Source organism: Oryctolagus cuniculus, chromosome X, assembly GCF_964237555.1.
Source record: "Oryctolagus cuniculus chromosome X, mOryCun1.1, whole genome shotgun sequence".
Taxonomy (NCBI): domain Eukaryota; kingdom Metazoa; phylum Chordata; class Mammalia; order Lagomorpha; family Leporidae; genus Oryctolagus; species Oryctolagus cuniculus.
In genome coordinates, this window is record NC_091453.1 from 5,469,812 (window position 1) to 5,484,378 (window position 14,567).

The window sequence follows — 14,567 nt, forward strand, 5'->3', positions numbered from 1 at the left end:
GAGTGCAGTGGAGGATGGCCCAGGTGCTTGGGCCCTGCACCCCATGGGAGACCAGGAAAAGCACCTGGCTCCTGGCTCCTGCCATCGGATCAGCACGGTGCGCCGGCTGCAGCGCGCCGGCCGCGGCGGCCATTGGAGGGTGAACCAACGGCAAAGGAAGACCTTTCTCTCTGTCTCTCTCTCACTGTCCACTCTGCCTGTCAAAAAAAAAAAAAAAAGCAACTGTAGAAAATGATGCATATAACCATATTTGGGGCTTGTAACAGAGGCGTAATATATTAGACAATTTAAGAATGATCCAAGTTGAGAGTGGGCTTTTGGCCTAATGATTAAGATGCCCACATATTGTATCAGAGTACCTGGGTTAGATATGCACACTTTTGTATGCAGCTGCAATGCCTCAAGCGATTGGGACACTTGGACTCAGTTCCCAGTTGCTGGCTTTGGCCACGCTGATGTGGGCATTTGGGGCGTGAACCAGTGGATGGGGGAGTGCTTGCGCTCTTGCTCAGTCATTCATTCTCATTCTCTTTCTCTCTCTCCTTCTCAAAACAATTGTTAAGACATGATACAGGGGCCGGCGCTGTGGCTCACTGGGTTAATGCCCTGGCCTGAAGTGCCGGCATCCCATATGGGCACTGTCTCTAGTCCTGGCTGCTCCTCTTCCGATCCAGCTCTCTGCTATGGCCTGGGAAAGCAGTAGAAGATGGCCCAAGTCCTTGGGCTCCTGCACCCACGTGGGAGACCCAGAAGAACCTCCTGGCTCCTGGCTTCAGATTGGCGCAGCTCCGGCTGTTGCAGCCATCTGGGGAGTGAACCAGTGGATGGAAGACCTCTCTCTCTCTACCTCTCTCTGTAACTCTGTCAAATAAATAAATCTTTAAAAAAATTAAAAAAAAAGACACGATACAGGAGGGAACAAAGCTGTGTTGTAATAAGGAAATGACACCACATGGTAACTGGAATCAACAGGCACAAAAAGGTTAATATAACTGTATATATATTTATAGTTATTCACACACTAACATGCACGCACTCTTCTCAATTTCTTCAAAAATCACTTCTAACAAAAATGTTTCAAACCTCACAAGTAAATAATCCTGAGGTTCTCTAAAACATAAATCAGAAGCACACAAATGTATTTGTGCAGCATTGCTTTATGTCTGAGAATTGGTTCCCAAAAAAGGTCTTTTCAAATCTTGTTTACAAGACTTAGCAAATCTGATCTTCCCAAATAACAACAGTTCCCTAGGAGCAATCTTTGCCCCAGTCCTGCTCAAACCCGAAACAATGAGGTAAAAATGGGGTTGTGACAAGCATACGATACATGCTGTCACGAGCGCTGGGTCAAGAAGGCAGAGCTGGAGCAGCAGAGGAGTGAAGGCTTCCCTACAGCCGGAAGAGCCGCTCTGCAGAGCCAGTGTTCGGCTACTGTAGGAGGGAAACGAGGAGAGAGAGAGAACACGCACAGGCTCTCGTACCGGCCGAGCAAGTTTAATGAACAGCCCTGAGCACACAGCAGGAATCAGGGGACTTGGGAAGGTAAGAACACTTTCTTTGAGCAAACCTTTCAGAAAGTGGATCAAAGTTTAAGAAATCTGACAGAAAGAAATTGGGACTAATGACTACATTTTAGACAGCAATTCGTAAACTTTTAAATGAAAGCAGAGGCTCTTGAGCGCAGCACTTTTGTCCTTACAAAGAGGTAGAATAGGCCCAAACATCTTCAAATGATGGAACACATTCAGAGTTCCATTGGTGGAGAGACCAGAAATTAACAACAACAAACAGTGATTAGCATAACACATGTTCAATAGTGAACTAAGATCAGCTATTTCTAAGTGCAACATTTATAAATGGAAACACATCAGAAATCCAGCTCATTAAAACAAATTGAACAAAAACAGCTTAGTTTCCTACATAAAGAGGCATCTGAAGCAGTATGCTGGCCACATTTATATGTAAACCCTTAAGCACTCTCAAAATATTTCCAAAAAGGTGATTCTGAGATACTAAGCGAGGTCAAGGAGCAGAGAAAAAGCCACAAGTCTCCGACATGGTAGAGGCAGGATGTGAAGGTCACAGGTCTTCCAGTTTCTAGTTCCTAAACTAACAATCCAAGTTTACCGGAACTACTACCATCTACACAGGGCACCACTTGCTGCATATCATCACTAGGTAAGAACAGGTGTTCTTACAAGGACTCCTTACGGAAGTTTAATCACACAGTCTTAAATGCCATAATTTTAAATGCTTCCTAATGTACCACTTGGTAAATATATACTATACTTAACTATTCTCTTAATGACTTTGTTTGGAAGTTCTTTCATATGGCAAGCACTAGCGAGATGAACATCTTCACACTGGCACCTCTGCTCTGTGATTTTTCCCTAAGGACAGCGTCCCAGGAGTGAAATGACTAAAGCAAGCTTAAGGTTCTTGTTATGTTTTTCCAAACTGCTGTTTCCTAAAAGGATAGAACAACTTCAGTGTCCCCAGCAGTCAGGGAGGGCACGCGAGTTCCACCATCCAGTCAGTGGAAATGGACAGTGTTTTCTTTTCCACATTTGTGAAGTGCAGGTGAAGAAGAAAATACCTCATGAGTATTGAAACACCAAGCTGGCATCACCCCAACTCAAGTGTAGCAATGTGGCAAAGAACTCAGAGGGCCGAGCACTGATCCTAGTCCCACCCCACCCTAGATGGATGACCCTGGTCAATGTATTTATCTATCCAAACATCAGTTTTCTCATATTCAAAATGGAGACAATTACTAGTGCCAATCTCATCAAATGACAGAGGCTTAAATATGGCCGTTTTTGTAAAGGGCTTTGCACACATGGAAATCCAATAAATACCAGCTATGTGCAGTAGTTCTCAACTAGAGTAGGGACTTCCGAACCTGGAGTCCATTCATTCTTGTGGGTCTGTGAACCTGAATGAGGAAAAAATTGCATCTTTGTCATCATTTATCTTCAACTGAAACTAAACACTTCCTTCGGTTAGGAATGTAGGTAACACACCCTAGCAATATTAGCCAGATTTGAGACTCAGTCACTAGAAGTCACGGCATTTTTCATATCACAATACAAGTCCCTGAAGATACTTCAAAATAACTTTTATGCCCATCACTACTCTAGAGTTGTGACAGTTTTTGGACCTGCTGTTTAATCCTACTTCAGATGCTGGTAAAGAAGCACAAAGGTTACTATACATAACTTATAAAAGCATTTTTGATAACTGTATTTTAATACAATTAGCCTTCTTTGTGATCCTGTATTTCAGAATTTTAAAATATTTGGAGCAGACTGACAAAGGGATCCTGCGCTCTCCGTAAAAGGCTCGGGACCCTTCACAGATGTGTCACACCGCCCACCTTAGCTGCAGCCCTAAAATGTCAGCATAACCGCCGCAGGCTGCGCACTACAGGGTACTTCCAAAGGTTTAGAAAATGTAATTAAAAATATTTTAGCACAAAAAGATTTCAAAACCCACAGTACATTTTTTAAAATCATACTCACTTTCCACAACCTTTCTGAAGACTGACTTAGCGTAGTTTTCCATGTGTGACACTAACAGGCGCCTGGACACTCCAGGACAGCAGAGTGGACTGGGACCTCAACTCGATTGCCCACCAGTTTCTTTTTATTTATTTATTTATTTTTTAACTTTTAATGAATATAAATTTCCAAAGTACAGCTTATGGATTACAATGGCTTCCCCCCCCATAACTTCCCTCCCACCCGCAACCCTCCCCTTTCCAGCTTCCTCTCCCATTCCATTCACATCAAGAATCATTTTCAATTATCTTTATATACAGAAGATCAGTTTGGCATATATTAAGTAAAGATTTCAACAGTTTGCACCCACACAGAAACACAAAGTGAACAATACTGTCTGAGTATTAAATCGCATTAAATCACAATGTACAGCACATTAAGGACAGAGATCCTACATGAGGAGTAAGTGCACAGTGACTCCCGTTGTTGACTTAACAAATTGACACTCTTGTTTATGGCATCAGTAATAACCCTAGGCTCTTGTCATGAGTTGCCAAGGCTATGGAAGCCTTTTGAGTTCACTGACTCTGATCATACTTAGACAAGGTCGTAGTCAGAGTGGAAGTTCTCTCCTCCCTTCAGAGAAAGGTACCTCCTTCTTTGATGACCTGTTCTTTCCACTGGGATCTCACTCACAGAGATCTTTCATTTAGGTCATTTTTTTTTCCCTCAGAGTGTCTTGGCTTTCCATGCCTGAAATACTCTCATGGGCTTTTCAGCCAGATCCGCATGCCTTAAGGGCTGATTCTGAGGCCAGAGTGCTGTTTAGGACATCTGCCATTCTAGATTGCCCACCAGTTTCAATCATGGCTACTAACCAAGGACACCTAGGATTTGCTCCTTAGCTTGCTCCTCCTCCAGTACCCCATGCCAAATGGCCAAAGGTCCAATGTGACCAGGACAGAAACTCAAGGCAAGGGCCCTCATGGCACCAGCACTCTTTTGATTAGCAGGTGGCAAAGCTGGTCAATCACAGCACCAGTAAATAAATTCTTTGCAGCAGGTATAGCATGTACGAGTTCATCCCAGCCGACTTCAGAATAAGAGTTTCAGCTTGACCTTCTTCCAGAGAACATTTCATTTTTAATGATACAAACATTTAATCAGTCAATAAATGGCCAAGTCAGAAGGAGAAAGGCATCAAAAGCAGATGGAAGGCAGTTTAATCCCACCCAAAATGAACTGATTACTGAGCATTCACAGAAGAATGCACATTGTGACTGCTGGCAGAATGTGGTACTTTTGGAGCTTGTGTCTTATAATGCCAATGGGTTATGTATTCTTAATAAAACAGAACCTGAAAAAGCACAAATTCTTCCCCAGCAAATTTAGCGAGCAAATAAACATGGAGCAATAATTTTAAAAAATTATTTAATTGGGCACATGCTCAATCCGAGAGTTAGAAATGTGCCAGGGGATTCCAATTCAATCCCATCAAGGTGGCATGTACCAATGCCATCTCACTAGTCCAAATGATCAATTTCAGTTCACAACTGACCATAATGATAGGATTAAGAGTCAAAGGGATCACATAAACAAGACTAGTATCTGATAATACTGACAGAATTAAAAAGGAGAGAACAATCCAACATGGGAAGCAAGATACACAGCTGACTCATAGAATGGCAGATGTCCTAAACAGCACTCTGGCCTCAGAATCAGCCCTTAAGGCGTTCGTATCCAGCTAAAAAGCCCATGAGAATATTTCAGGCACAGAAAGCCAAGACATAGTGGGGAAAAAAATGACCTAAATGAAAGATCTCTGTGAGTGAGATCCCAGTGGAAAGAACAGGGCATCAAAGGAGGAGATACCTTTCTCTGAAGGGAGGAGAGAACTTCCACTTTGACTATGGCCTTGTCTAAATATGATCCAAGTTGGCTAACTCAAGAGGCTTCCATAGCCTTGGCAGCTCATGACAAGAGCCTCGGGTGATTACTGACATCATAAATAAGAGTCAATTGTTAAATCAACAACGGGAGTCACTGTGCACTTACTCCCCATGTTGGATCTCTGTCCTTAATGTGTTGTACTATGTGAATTAACGGCATAACTAGTACTCAAATAGTACTTTATACTTTGTGTTTCTGTGTGGGTGCAAACTGTTGAAATCTTTACTTAGTATATACTAAATTGACCTTCTTCTGTGTATAAAGGTAATTGAAAATGAATCTTGATGTGAATGGGATGGGAGAGGGAGTGGGAGATGGGATGGTTGTGGGTGGGTGAGAAGTTATGGGGGTAAAAAGCCGCTATAATTCAGAAGTTGTACTTTGGAAATTTAAATTTATTAAATAAAAGTTAAAAATTATTTAATTGGACATGACAAAGTCAATTTATTAAGGAAGAAAAATCAAGCTGACTTAAGTAAAAAAAATGATTGCTGGGCTGATGTTTCATCGATGTAATCTTTTTTGTAGACAGAATTTTTTAAATCAGCACACAAGCCATGTCCAGGAATACGCAGGTGGTTAGATCAATGCAAATAGCACTCTACATTGCTATGTTTCTATATTTACCTTGTCACAAGAGGAACAAATAGAAGCTGTACAATGATCTCAACAGGATAATCAGGCAAATGTGCCACTGAAAGGTAAACAAAAATACTCCTGCTGGAAACATGCCACGTAGTTAAAATAGCGGACTAAGCTATGGTGAGAGTTGATCTACTTTGTTTAAACAACTGAATGGCCATCACAAAGTCACAGAAGCATTTCAGAGCTGGCATGGGTCTCAGAAGTCACCTCATTAATCATCTCATTTTCTAGAAGAGGAAACTGAGAACCAGCAGGGCTTACCAACTGACTCACAGGTGACCAGAGAGCCCAACAAATTTCAAGCCTTTCCTAGAGTTCTTGCCACTGAGTCATTTCAGCTTAATTCTGAAATATCCTTAAATAAAAAAATGAGGGCAAAAGATCCAATACAAACATATGGCTGAACGGTGAATTTCATGATGGGTAAATTGTGTCTGAATTTAGAGAAAATAGTAGATTGTCATAAATACAAAAAGACGTTATCAAATGGCAGGCAGAATTCAACATGGATCATTTGGTTTTGACACTGATCCTGAAACATATGGCATCACTCCTATGACAGTCAAGAGACACAACAAAAAGTTTAGTGCTTTACACCTCTAGAGTACTGCAGTTTATGGAGAAAATACAGAAGCAAGACCACAGGCATGTAGGGAAAAAAGACAAGTTCAAATCTGAGGTAGAAATAATAGAAAACCAAATACTTGAAGGGCGCAGATTTCCACGATCCATAGTTTGTATGTAAAATCAAACTCTCCTCTCCATCTACTATAGCCTTCTTGTTTGAAATTGAGACTTGGCTAATGAAGGTGGTGGAAATTTGGAGTTTGAATTCAGAAAACCAGAGGATATGGAAAAGAGAAAGGAAACCTAATTGTCCTTTAACCTAAAGATTCCCTAAACAGTCGACATCATGTCTGACAATTTTAGATCCTAAGCCTAGCAAACTAAAGACACGAGGAAGGCAAGCGGCAGGGAAAAATTCTGTTATCTTGAACTCAAGGCCTAAACATGCTCAGAAGCCGGGGAGAAGACTTCTAGTACTGCAAACAACGCCCCCAAAATTGCCAGTATCTGTTTCTCAAAGGATTTCCAAATTATTTGGGTTATAATCATTTTAATGGAAACGAGTTTCACTGACTTTAAAGAAAAAAACTATAGTTTAGAGGTCAAGAAGCTAAGATTGACTTTTTTTTAATAAACTACTTTTAAGGGTATATTTATTTTCAAGTCAGAGTTAGAGGAGAGGCAGAGACAGACAGGGGGGTCTTCCATCTGATGGTTCACTCCCTAAATGGCCACAATGGCTGGAACTGTGCTGATCCGAAGCCAGGAGCCAGGAGCTTCTTCCAGGTCTCCCATGAGGGTGCAGGGCCCAAGGACTTGGGCCATCTTCTACTGCTTTCCCAGGCCACAGCAGAGAGCTGGATCAGAAGAGGAGTAGCCAGGGCTAGAACCGGTGCCCAAATGGGATGCCGGCGCTTCAGGCCAGGGCATTAACCCATTGCGCCACAGCGCTGGCCCCTAAAATTAACTTTTTATTAACCTTTTTAGTAAGCTTTTTTTTTTTAAGTGCCCCTAGCTTAGAAGTTTAACTCTTTCTTTTATTGTAAGGAGTGAAGTGTGATTTCAGGGCACAACTAATGAAAATAAGCACTGGTATACGAGTAACGATTCCTCTGCAAGTTCTGCGTGGAACACCTCATTTCCTTCCAGTAATTCTCCTGGGTGACGGAGAACGTACTTATCTCCCTGTGTCCTCTGACAAGCCTACACACAGCTTCCAAGTGATCAGCCACAAATTCAACAGGAAAAGGTTATTTTTGTGCTTATCAGCCTTGCAGATTATATATATATATATATATAATATATATATATATATATATAATCTCCGAACTGAAAAGTATTTCTGAAATCAAACTGTCATAATGCGGAAGACACTCAGGTATGCTACCCCCTTCAAAGAAGGATGTGCTTGCTGCCTTGCTGGGACCTCTCTAGCCAGCAGTTGCAGAGACCACATCCAAGAGACCCCTTCCAACGATCTGTGGATCCAGGAGTACCAAAGCCTGGCCAGCTCATCTCAACTCAGAAAGGCCATGCCAGCTTCAAACCTCCCCACTGCATAAGCCAAGGCTGCCCCCAACTCCTTTTCCCCCTTTTCCCAATCCTGCTTCATCTCATCCCTTTCCCCCGGTGTTGATCCCAAGGTTATTCCTTAATGAACCTCCTGTAGCCTAACCTCATGGTCTACTTCCAAGGGAAATCAGCCTGTAAGATAGGCCCTAAGTTTGACAGTATGATTAATCTTGCAAAGGAAAATTAAATTAAGTCACAGAAGACCTATGGACTAAATACAGTAGTGACAAACCATCAGGAAGTTCCAAGTTTTAATATGTAGATAAAGTAGCCTTCAGGTTGGTTTTATTTTCACCCTTCTTGCTTTCAAAAAGATTCAGCCTTGTTTGTCATCATATAAGCATGGTTTCTCAAGTTATAGAATGCTGGTTATCTTTATCATCTCTAAAGCAGCAGGAAATAGCATAAGAAGTAAAACACATGGGGCCTGGCACTGTGACACAGTACATAAAGTTGCTGCCTACAACGCAGCCATTCCATACGGGTGCTAGTTCAGCTGCTCCACTTCTGATCCAACTCCATGCAAATGGCCAGGGAAAAGCAGAAGATGGCCCAGGTGTTTGGGCTCCTGCCACCCATGTTGGGAGACCCAGATGAAGCTCTTGGCTTCAGCCTGGCCCAGCCCTGATGACCATTTGGGGAGAGAACCAGCAGATGAAGGATCTCTGTCTTTGTCTCTTTCAAAAAAATAAAGGCTAAAAAAAGAAATAAAATGGATGCAAATAAGTTATTTTTATGAAACTTTGATAAAAACAATTATACTTTTACCTCAAATATTAAAGTATGAAATAAAATATAATTGTTTAGAGATTTTGTGAAAGGTATTTAAAAAAATCAATTCTGAAAAGGAAATTTTAAAAATCTATTTATAAATTATCCAAAAGAATCAGATACCTTGGGATAAATTTCACCAACAGGCGAAAGATTTATCCACTGAAAACTACAAAACATTGCTAAGAAATACTTAAAGATGAACATTAATAAGCCAAAAGACATCCCACTTTCATGGATTGGAAGGTTTAGTATTATTAAAATGTCAACAGCACTAATGTCATCTACAGACTCTTCCATAATCTCTATCAATAGTCCAATGGACTTTTTGGCAGAAATGGTAAAAGTGATCCTCAAAGTCACATGGACTTTAAGGGGCTCCAAATGGCCACAACAATGTTGAAAAAGAACAAAAAACGCAAAATTTGGAGTCAACCAAGGTACCCATCATCAGACTAATGGATAAAGAAAATGTGGTATATATACACAATTGAATATTATTCAGCTATAAAAAATAAAATGGTACCCACATGTGAGAATGTGGAAAAAGCTCTTGGCTTCAGCCTGGCCCAGTCCTGGCCATTGTGCCCATCTGTGGAATGAACCAATGCATGCAAAATCTCTGTAACTCTGCCTTTCAAATAAATATTAAAAAAAAAAAACCAGATATCTCACTTCATACTCACTAGAATGGTTATGATGAAAAGACAACACCAAACATTGGTGAGGACATAAAATGGTATAGCCATACTTGCAGCAAAATGGATTTAACTGGAGGACATCGTGTCGAGTGAAATAAGCTAAACCCAGAAAGACATACCACATATTCTCCCTTGTATGTGAGAGCTAAAACTTAAAAAAATAGAAAAAAAGAAATGTCTGTGTATATCAGTATTGCTGCAAATAGTTTTATGAAATTTTTATACATTTGTGAAACCAACAGTTAAGAATGTTAAACTACTATAGATTTAATGATCTGTGATTACTTTAAAACTTAATGTGTACGAGTGAAATGGTCTTTTCCATCCAATTATTGTTTATAGCTATTGTCTATATTCCCACTAAACTAGTGCTGACTTTTTTTAAAAGATTTTATATATTTGAAAGTTAGGGCCGCTGCCGTGGCTCACTAGGCTAATCCTCCGCCTGCGGCACCGGTACCCCAGGTTCTAGTCCCGGTTGGGGCACCGGATTCTGTGCCAGTTGCTCCTCTTCCAGTCCAGCTCTCTGCTATGGCCTGGGAAGGCAGTGGAAGACAGCCCAAGTGCTTGGGCCCCTGCACCCATGTGGGAGACCTGGAAGAAACTCCTGGCTTCAGGATTCAGATTGGTATAGCTCCGGCCATTGCGGTTATCTGGGAACTGAATCAGCAAATGGAGGACCTCTCTGCCTCTCTAACCCTGCTTTTCAAGCCAAAAAAAAAAAAAACTCTTAAAAAAAACAACACTATGTTACTAGCATAAGTGTTGATGTATAGACCAATGGAAGATAACAGAGAATTCAGGAATAAACAGTTGATTTTGACAAGGGTGACAAGATCATTCAATGGGGGAAAAGACAGTCTGCAAGAAATGGCACTAGGACAACTGGATACCTACACACAAAAGAATAAAGTTTAAACTCCTACCTCACACCACACACACAATTAAGTTAAAAATGGATCATGGTGGCCGGCACCACAGCTCACTAGGCTAATCCTCTGCCTGCGGTGCCAACACCCCAGGTTCTAGTCCAAGTTGGGGCACCAGATTCTGTCCCGGTTGCTCCTCTTCCAGTCCAGCTCTCTGCTGTGGCCTGGGAAGGCAGTGGAGGATGACTCAAGTCCTTGGGCCCTGCACCCGCATGGGAGACCAGGAGGATGCACCTGGCTCCTGGCCTCGGATCCGCACAGTACGCTGGCCGTGGCAGCCATTTTGGGGGGTGAACCAACGGAAGGAAGACCTTTCTCTCTCTGTTTCTCTCTAACTGCCTGCCAAAAAAAAAAACAAATGGGCCATGGACCTAAATGTAAGAGCTCAAAGTATAAAACTTTTAAAAGGGCTAATATTTTATAATCTTAGGTTAGGCTAAGAGTTCTTGGTTACATTACCAAAAACATGACTGATTAAAGAAACAGTTGATAAGGGCCTTACTTTCAGAACACACAATGAAAGCACAACCCAATTTAAAATGGGCAAAATATTTATACTGACATTTCACCAAAGATTAAAACATGAAAAGACATTCAAAATCCTGAGCCACTAGGAAAGTACAAATTAAGGGGCTGGCATTGTGGCATAGTGGGTAAAGCCACCGCCTGCAGTGCCGGCAATCCCATATGGCCACCAGTTTGAGTCCTGGCTGCTCCTCTTCTGATCCAGCTCCCTGCTATGCCCTGGGAAAGCAGTAGAAGATGGCCCAAGTCCTTGGGTCCCTGCACCTGCATGGGAGACCCGCAAGAAGCTCCTGGCTTCAGACTGGCACAGCTCCGGCCGTTGCGGCCATTTGAGCAGTGAAACAGCAGATGGAAGCTCTCTGTCTCTCCCCATCTCTCTCTTTGTAACTCTTTCAAATAAATAAATAAATCTTTAAAAAAAAATCTAAAGGCATCTTGGTATTCACCAATTAATTCAAATAATCTGGTTCTATGTTCCGTGTGTGCGACGTAATGTGTGCCCCTGACTCACAGGACTTCAGGATTTATTGACCGGAGACTGCATTTTGTGTGTTTTTGAAATATCTTTCTAAAACGATCACAAACCCACAATTCCATCAGGTTTGCCCTCTGGGGGTCATACAGTCCAGGCCTGATTCCAATATTACCCCATCCACTTAGAGGAGACAATTGAGCAAATTCTCCTGAAAAGTCACCCAATGCACTCTGACATTCCATTTTAATGTTTAATCACCATTAGTTCCAATATGTCCATTCTGCTGATCCAAGCCATTTTTCTATTTGCCCTACTTCCATCCCATCTGGAGCGGAAAATCTGTCTCCCTACCTTCAGAAAGAGGGCAACATTTGAAGATGACCACTAACCATCAAAGCTTAGTTTGCTTCAGTCTTTCCACTTCGGTGTTATTTTCTACCGTTCAAGTTGCTCTGGGTCCGTTTATTCTTCTGAATGCTCTAGATTTTCACACCTTGCTAGGCTTGACAACCAATACTGGGCTTAAAATTCCAACGTAATGTGAAAAACAGCAGAGACACTAACCCTTGAGAATAAATGTATTCCTTAGGAAAAATGAACAACAAAGAAACAAAGCTCCAAGGTATGCCTAGAATTACTAAGAATGTTAAGGAATTGTTGGATGGTTAGGAGGAGGAAGAATGTACCAGAAGGGAGCATCTACAGAATTGTAACAGAATGACACTGAGTCTCCTGGAAGATAAGAACATTTCCAAATGCCAATCCACCCAACAGACAGGAAACAAAATGACTTGTCTCCCCGTTCCTTGCCCTAACCTAACTCCTATTATTGTAAAGAATAGCATATGCTACATTTAATCCAAGTTATCTCTTTTTGCTTACACAACAAATATGGACTCACAGATGCTGAGTGCTAAAGGTATATAAACCTAACAACGGAGGGCAACGTTTCCCATTTTGCTGACGCGACCAGAATGCTGTGGCCTGTACAGGGAACAACTGCGTGGCGTTACTCGGAGACGGAGCTGCACCCACGACCTGTGCCTGCTGGGCCTCAGGCCCAGTCTTCTTCCATCGCTACCTCGTTTCTCCAGGAGAGAGGGCATCAAAAAACACTTAGAAACCACAGCGAAGACTTCCGTGGTGGACAGCATCAGCACATAAGTGGGAAGAAACACAGTCATGTTGTCCCATTTCTTTTCTGAGAGGAAACCCAAATTACCCGCATGCCTTATTTTACAGATCAGCTGGTAAAACCCATACCCTAAAGATAATCACATACGCCACATCCCTTGCTTTGTTTCCAGGACTGTATCTGCTGGCTGAGGCAAGAGGGTAAGCCTTCTGCCTCCACTGGGAAGGGAGCTCTGTGGGGATCCCAGCAAAGCCTGGGCTGGCAGCTCTGGGGTGGGGCTTTCTTGTAAAGGGGTAAAATCATGCAAAACCCCTGCCCCCTACAGAGAGTGCCCTGGGGTGAGCATCCCTTTTAGGCCCCTTTCTCCCTCTCCCACTACAAACTCCAGCTGGAATAGGAAGAGAGGCCGGAGGCCCTTTCTTTCCAGAAGAGTCAGCAGGAACAGGACTGAGGTCCAAAGAAAGGGCCTGTTCTGAGTTTAGGTTGTAGTTTATTTTTTTCCTTTCTTTTTCATTAGGTACTGGTTTCTCAAACCAGAATGCCATAGATCTAGGATGATGGGCAGCTTGGGGGTGCGTTCAAAGGTACAGGTGAACCTCAGCACAATTTCGGAGGACATGATCTTACCCGAATGTTTTCACGGTGGTAATTTTATTATACCATTCAAAACAACATGGCGATAAAACTTTGTAACCACAGGAACTTTCAGGCCAAATCAAGAGACTTCAGCACATAAACCCGACAGAAGGAAGTGGAATTCTGTCTCACGTCCTTGCAGCTTGTAACAGCAACTTCATATCAGACACCTCTATTATTTGGAGTGCAAGTTCCCATGTCTGCATTGCTGGGAAAACTGGAGGGGAAGTATGGGAGATATTGGCTCCAGCAAAAAGATCCAAACTCAAGGACACCCAGATGGCTCTGGGTTCAGTGGCCTCGTGAATACTGAAGAACATCCATTTGGCAGACCTGGCTTTCTGTCCCACACATCCTGCCTGGCTGAGAAGGGCCTGTGCTAGCTGGCAAGGTGAGGCAGGGGGTTTCCAGCTCCTCCTCCTTTGGAACACAAATCACCTTGCCACCTGTGTGACTGTCAGGCAAGCATCTCACAAATTTACATAGACAAGGCTAAAAGTTTGAAAATGTAATACTTACTGTGTTTTTTTGAGCTACCATGTCCTGAAAAAAAAAAAAGAGGAATATAGCCTTTTTCCAAACAGTAAATTTCCATAAACATTAGCCAGAATTCTCCTGTGCCACCCAGTACTCACCTTAGGTCAAGAATTCATCCTATGAAGCCTCCCCAACCCCTCAAAAAAGTTTCCAATAGAATGAACCTGAGAATCGTCAAATTTATATTTCAAGGAAAATTTCTTATCATTCAATAGCTTTGGAACTATTGGGGACATTTCTGCTTATAAGGATTTTCCCATAGCTATGACAACGCTTTTTGCAGAAATACATTCTGAGCTTCAAGTCAGGGGGTGTGGAATGCCCCGTTTTTCACCTTCACAGAGAAGAATGTCAGACAGCAAGGAACTGCCTGGGAATCACTGTGCTATCCTTATCTAAAACCATTCCCTGAATTCATCGATGCAAAGGCTGAGGGCCACACCACTGTCAGCCTTCCTACAGAAAGCGTGTTGCTGGCAGGTTTCCTGAAACCCCGTTATAACTATGTAGGAAAGTTCAAGTTCCAAGACAATTTTTAGGAGGCTGTCATTTATTGTTAAAGTCAGAGTCAATGACAATTCTAACCAGTTAACTTAGCAGGATGGTTTTGCTGCCCTTGACTGT

The 14,567-nt window shown here is 42.2% G+C and overlaps 1 protein-coding gene across 2 annotated transcripts in view; it reads right to left on the reverse strand.

The window, feature by feature from the left end:
* The window catches only part of MAP3K15 (mitogen-activated protein kinase kinase kinase 15), a 119,333-nt gene that overhangs the window by 77,074 nt on the left and 27,692 nt on the right, over positions 1 to 14,567 (reverse strand). For both annotated transcript variants that reach the window (XM_051826988.2, XM_070066401.1), the window contains exon 3: positions 13,926 to 13,949. In XM_051826988.2, the coding sequence (XP_051682948.1) occupies positions 13,926 to 13,949 (24 nt within the window). The remainder of the gene's footprint in view (positions 1 to 13,925; positions 13,950 to 14,567) is intronic.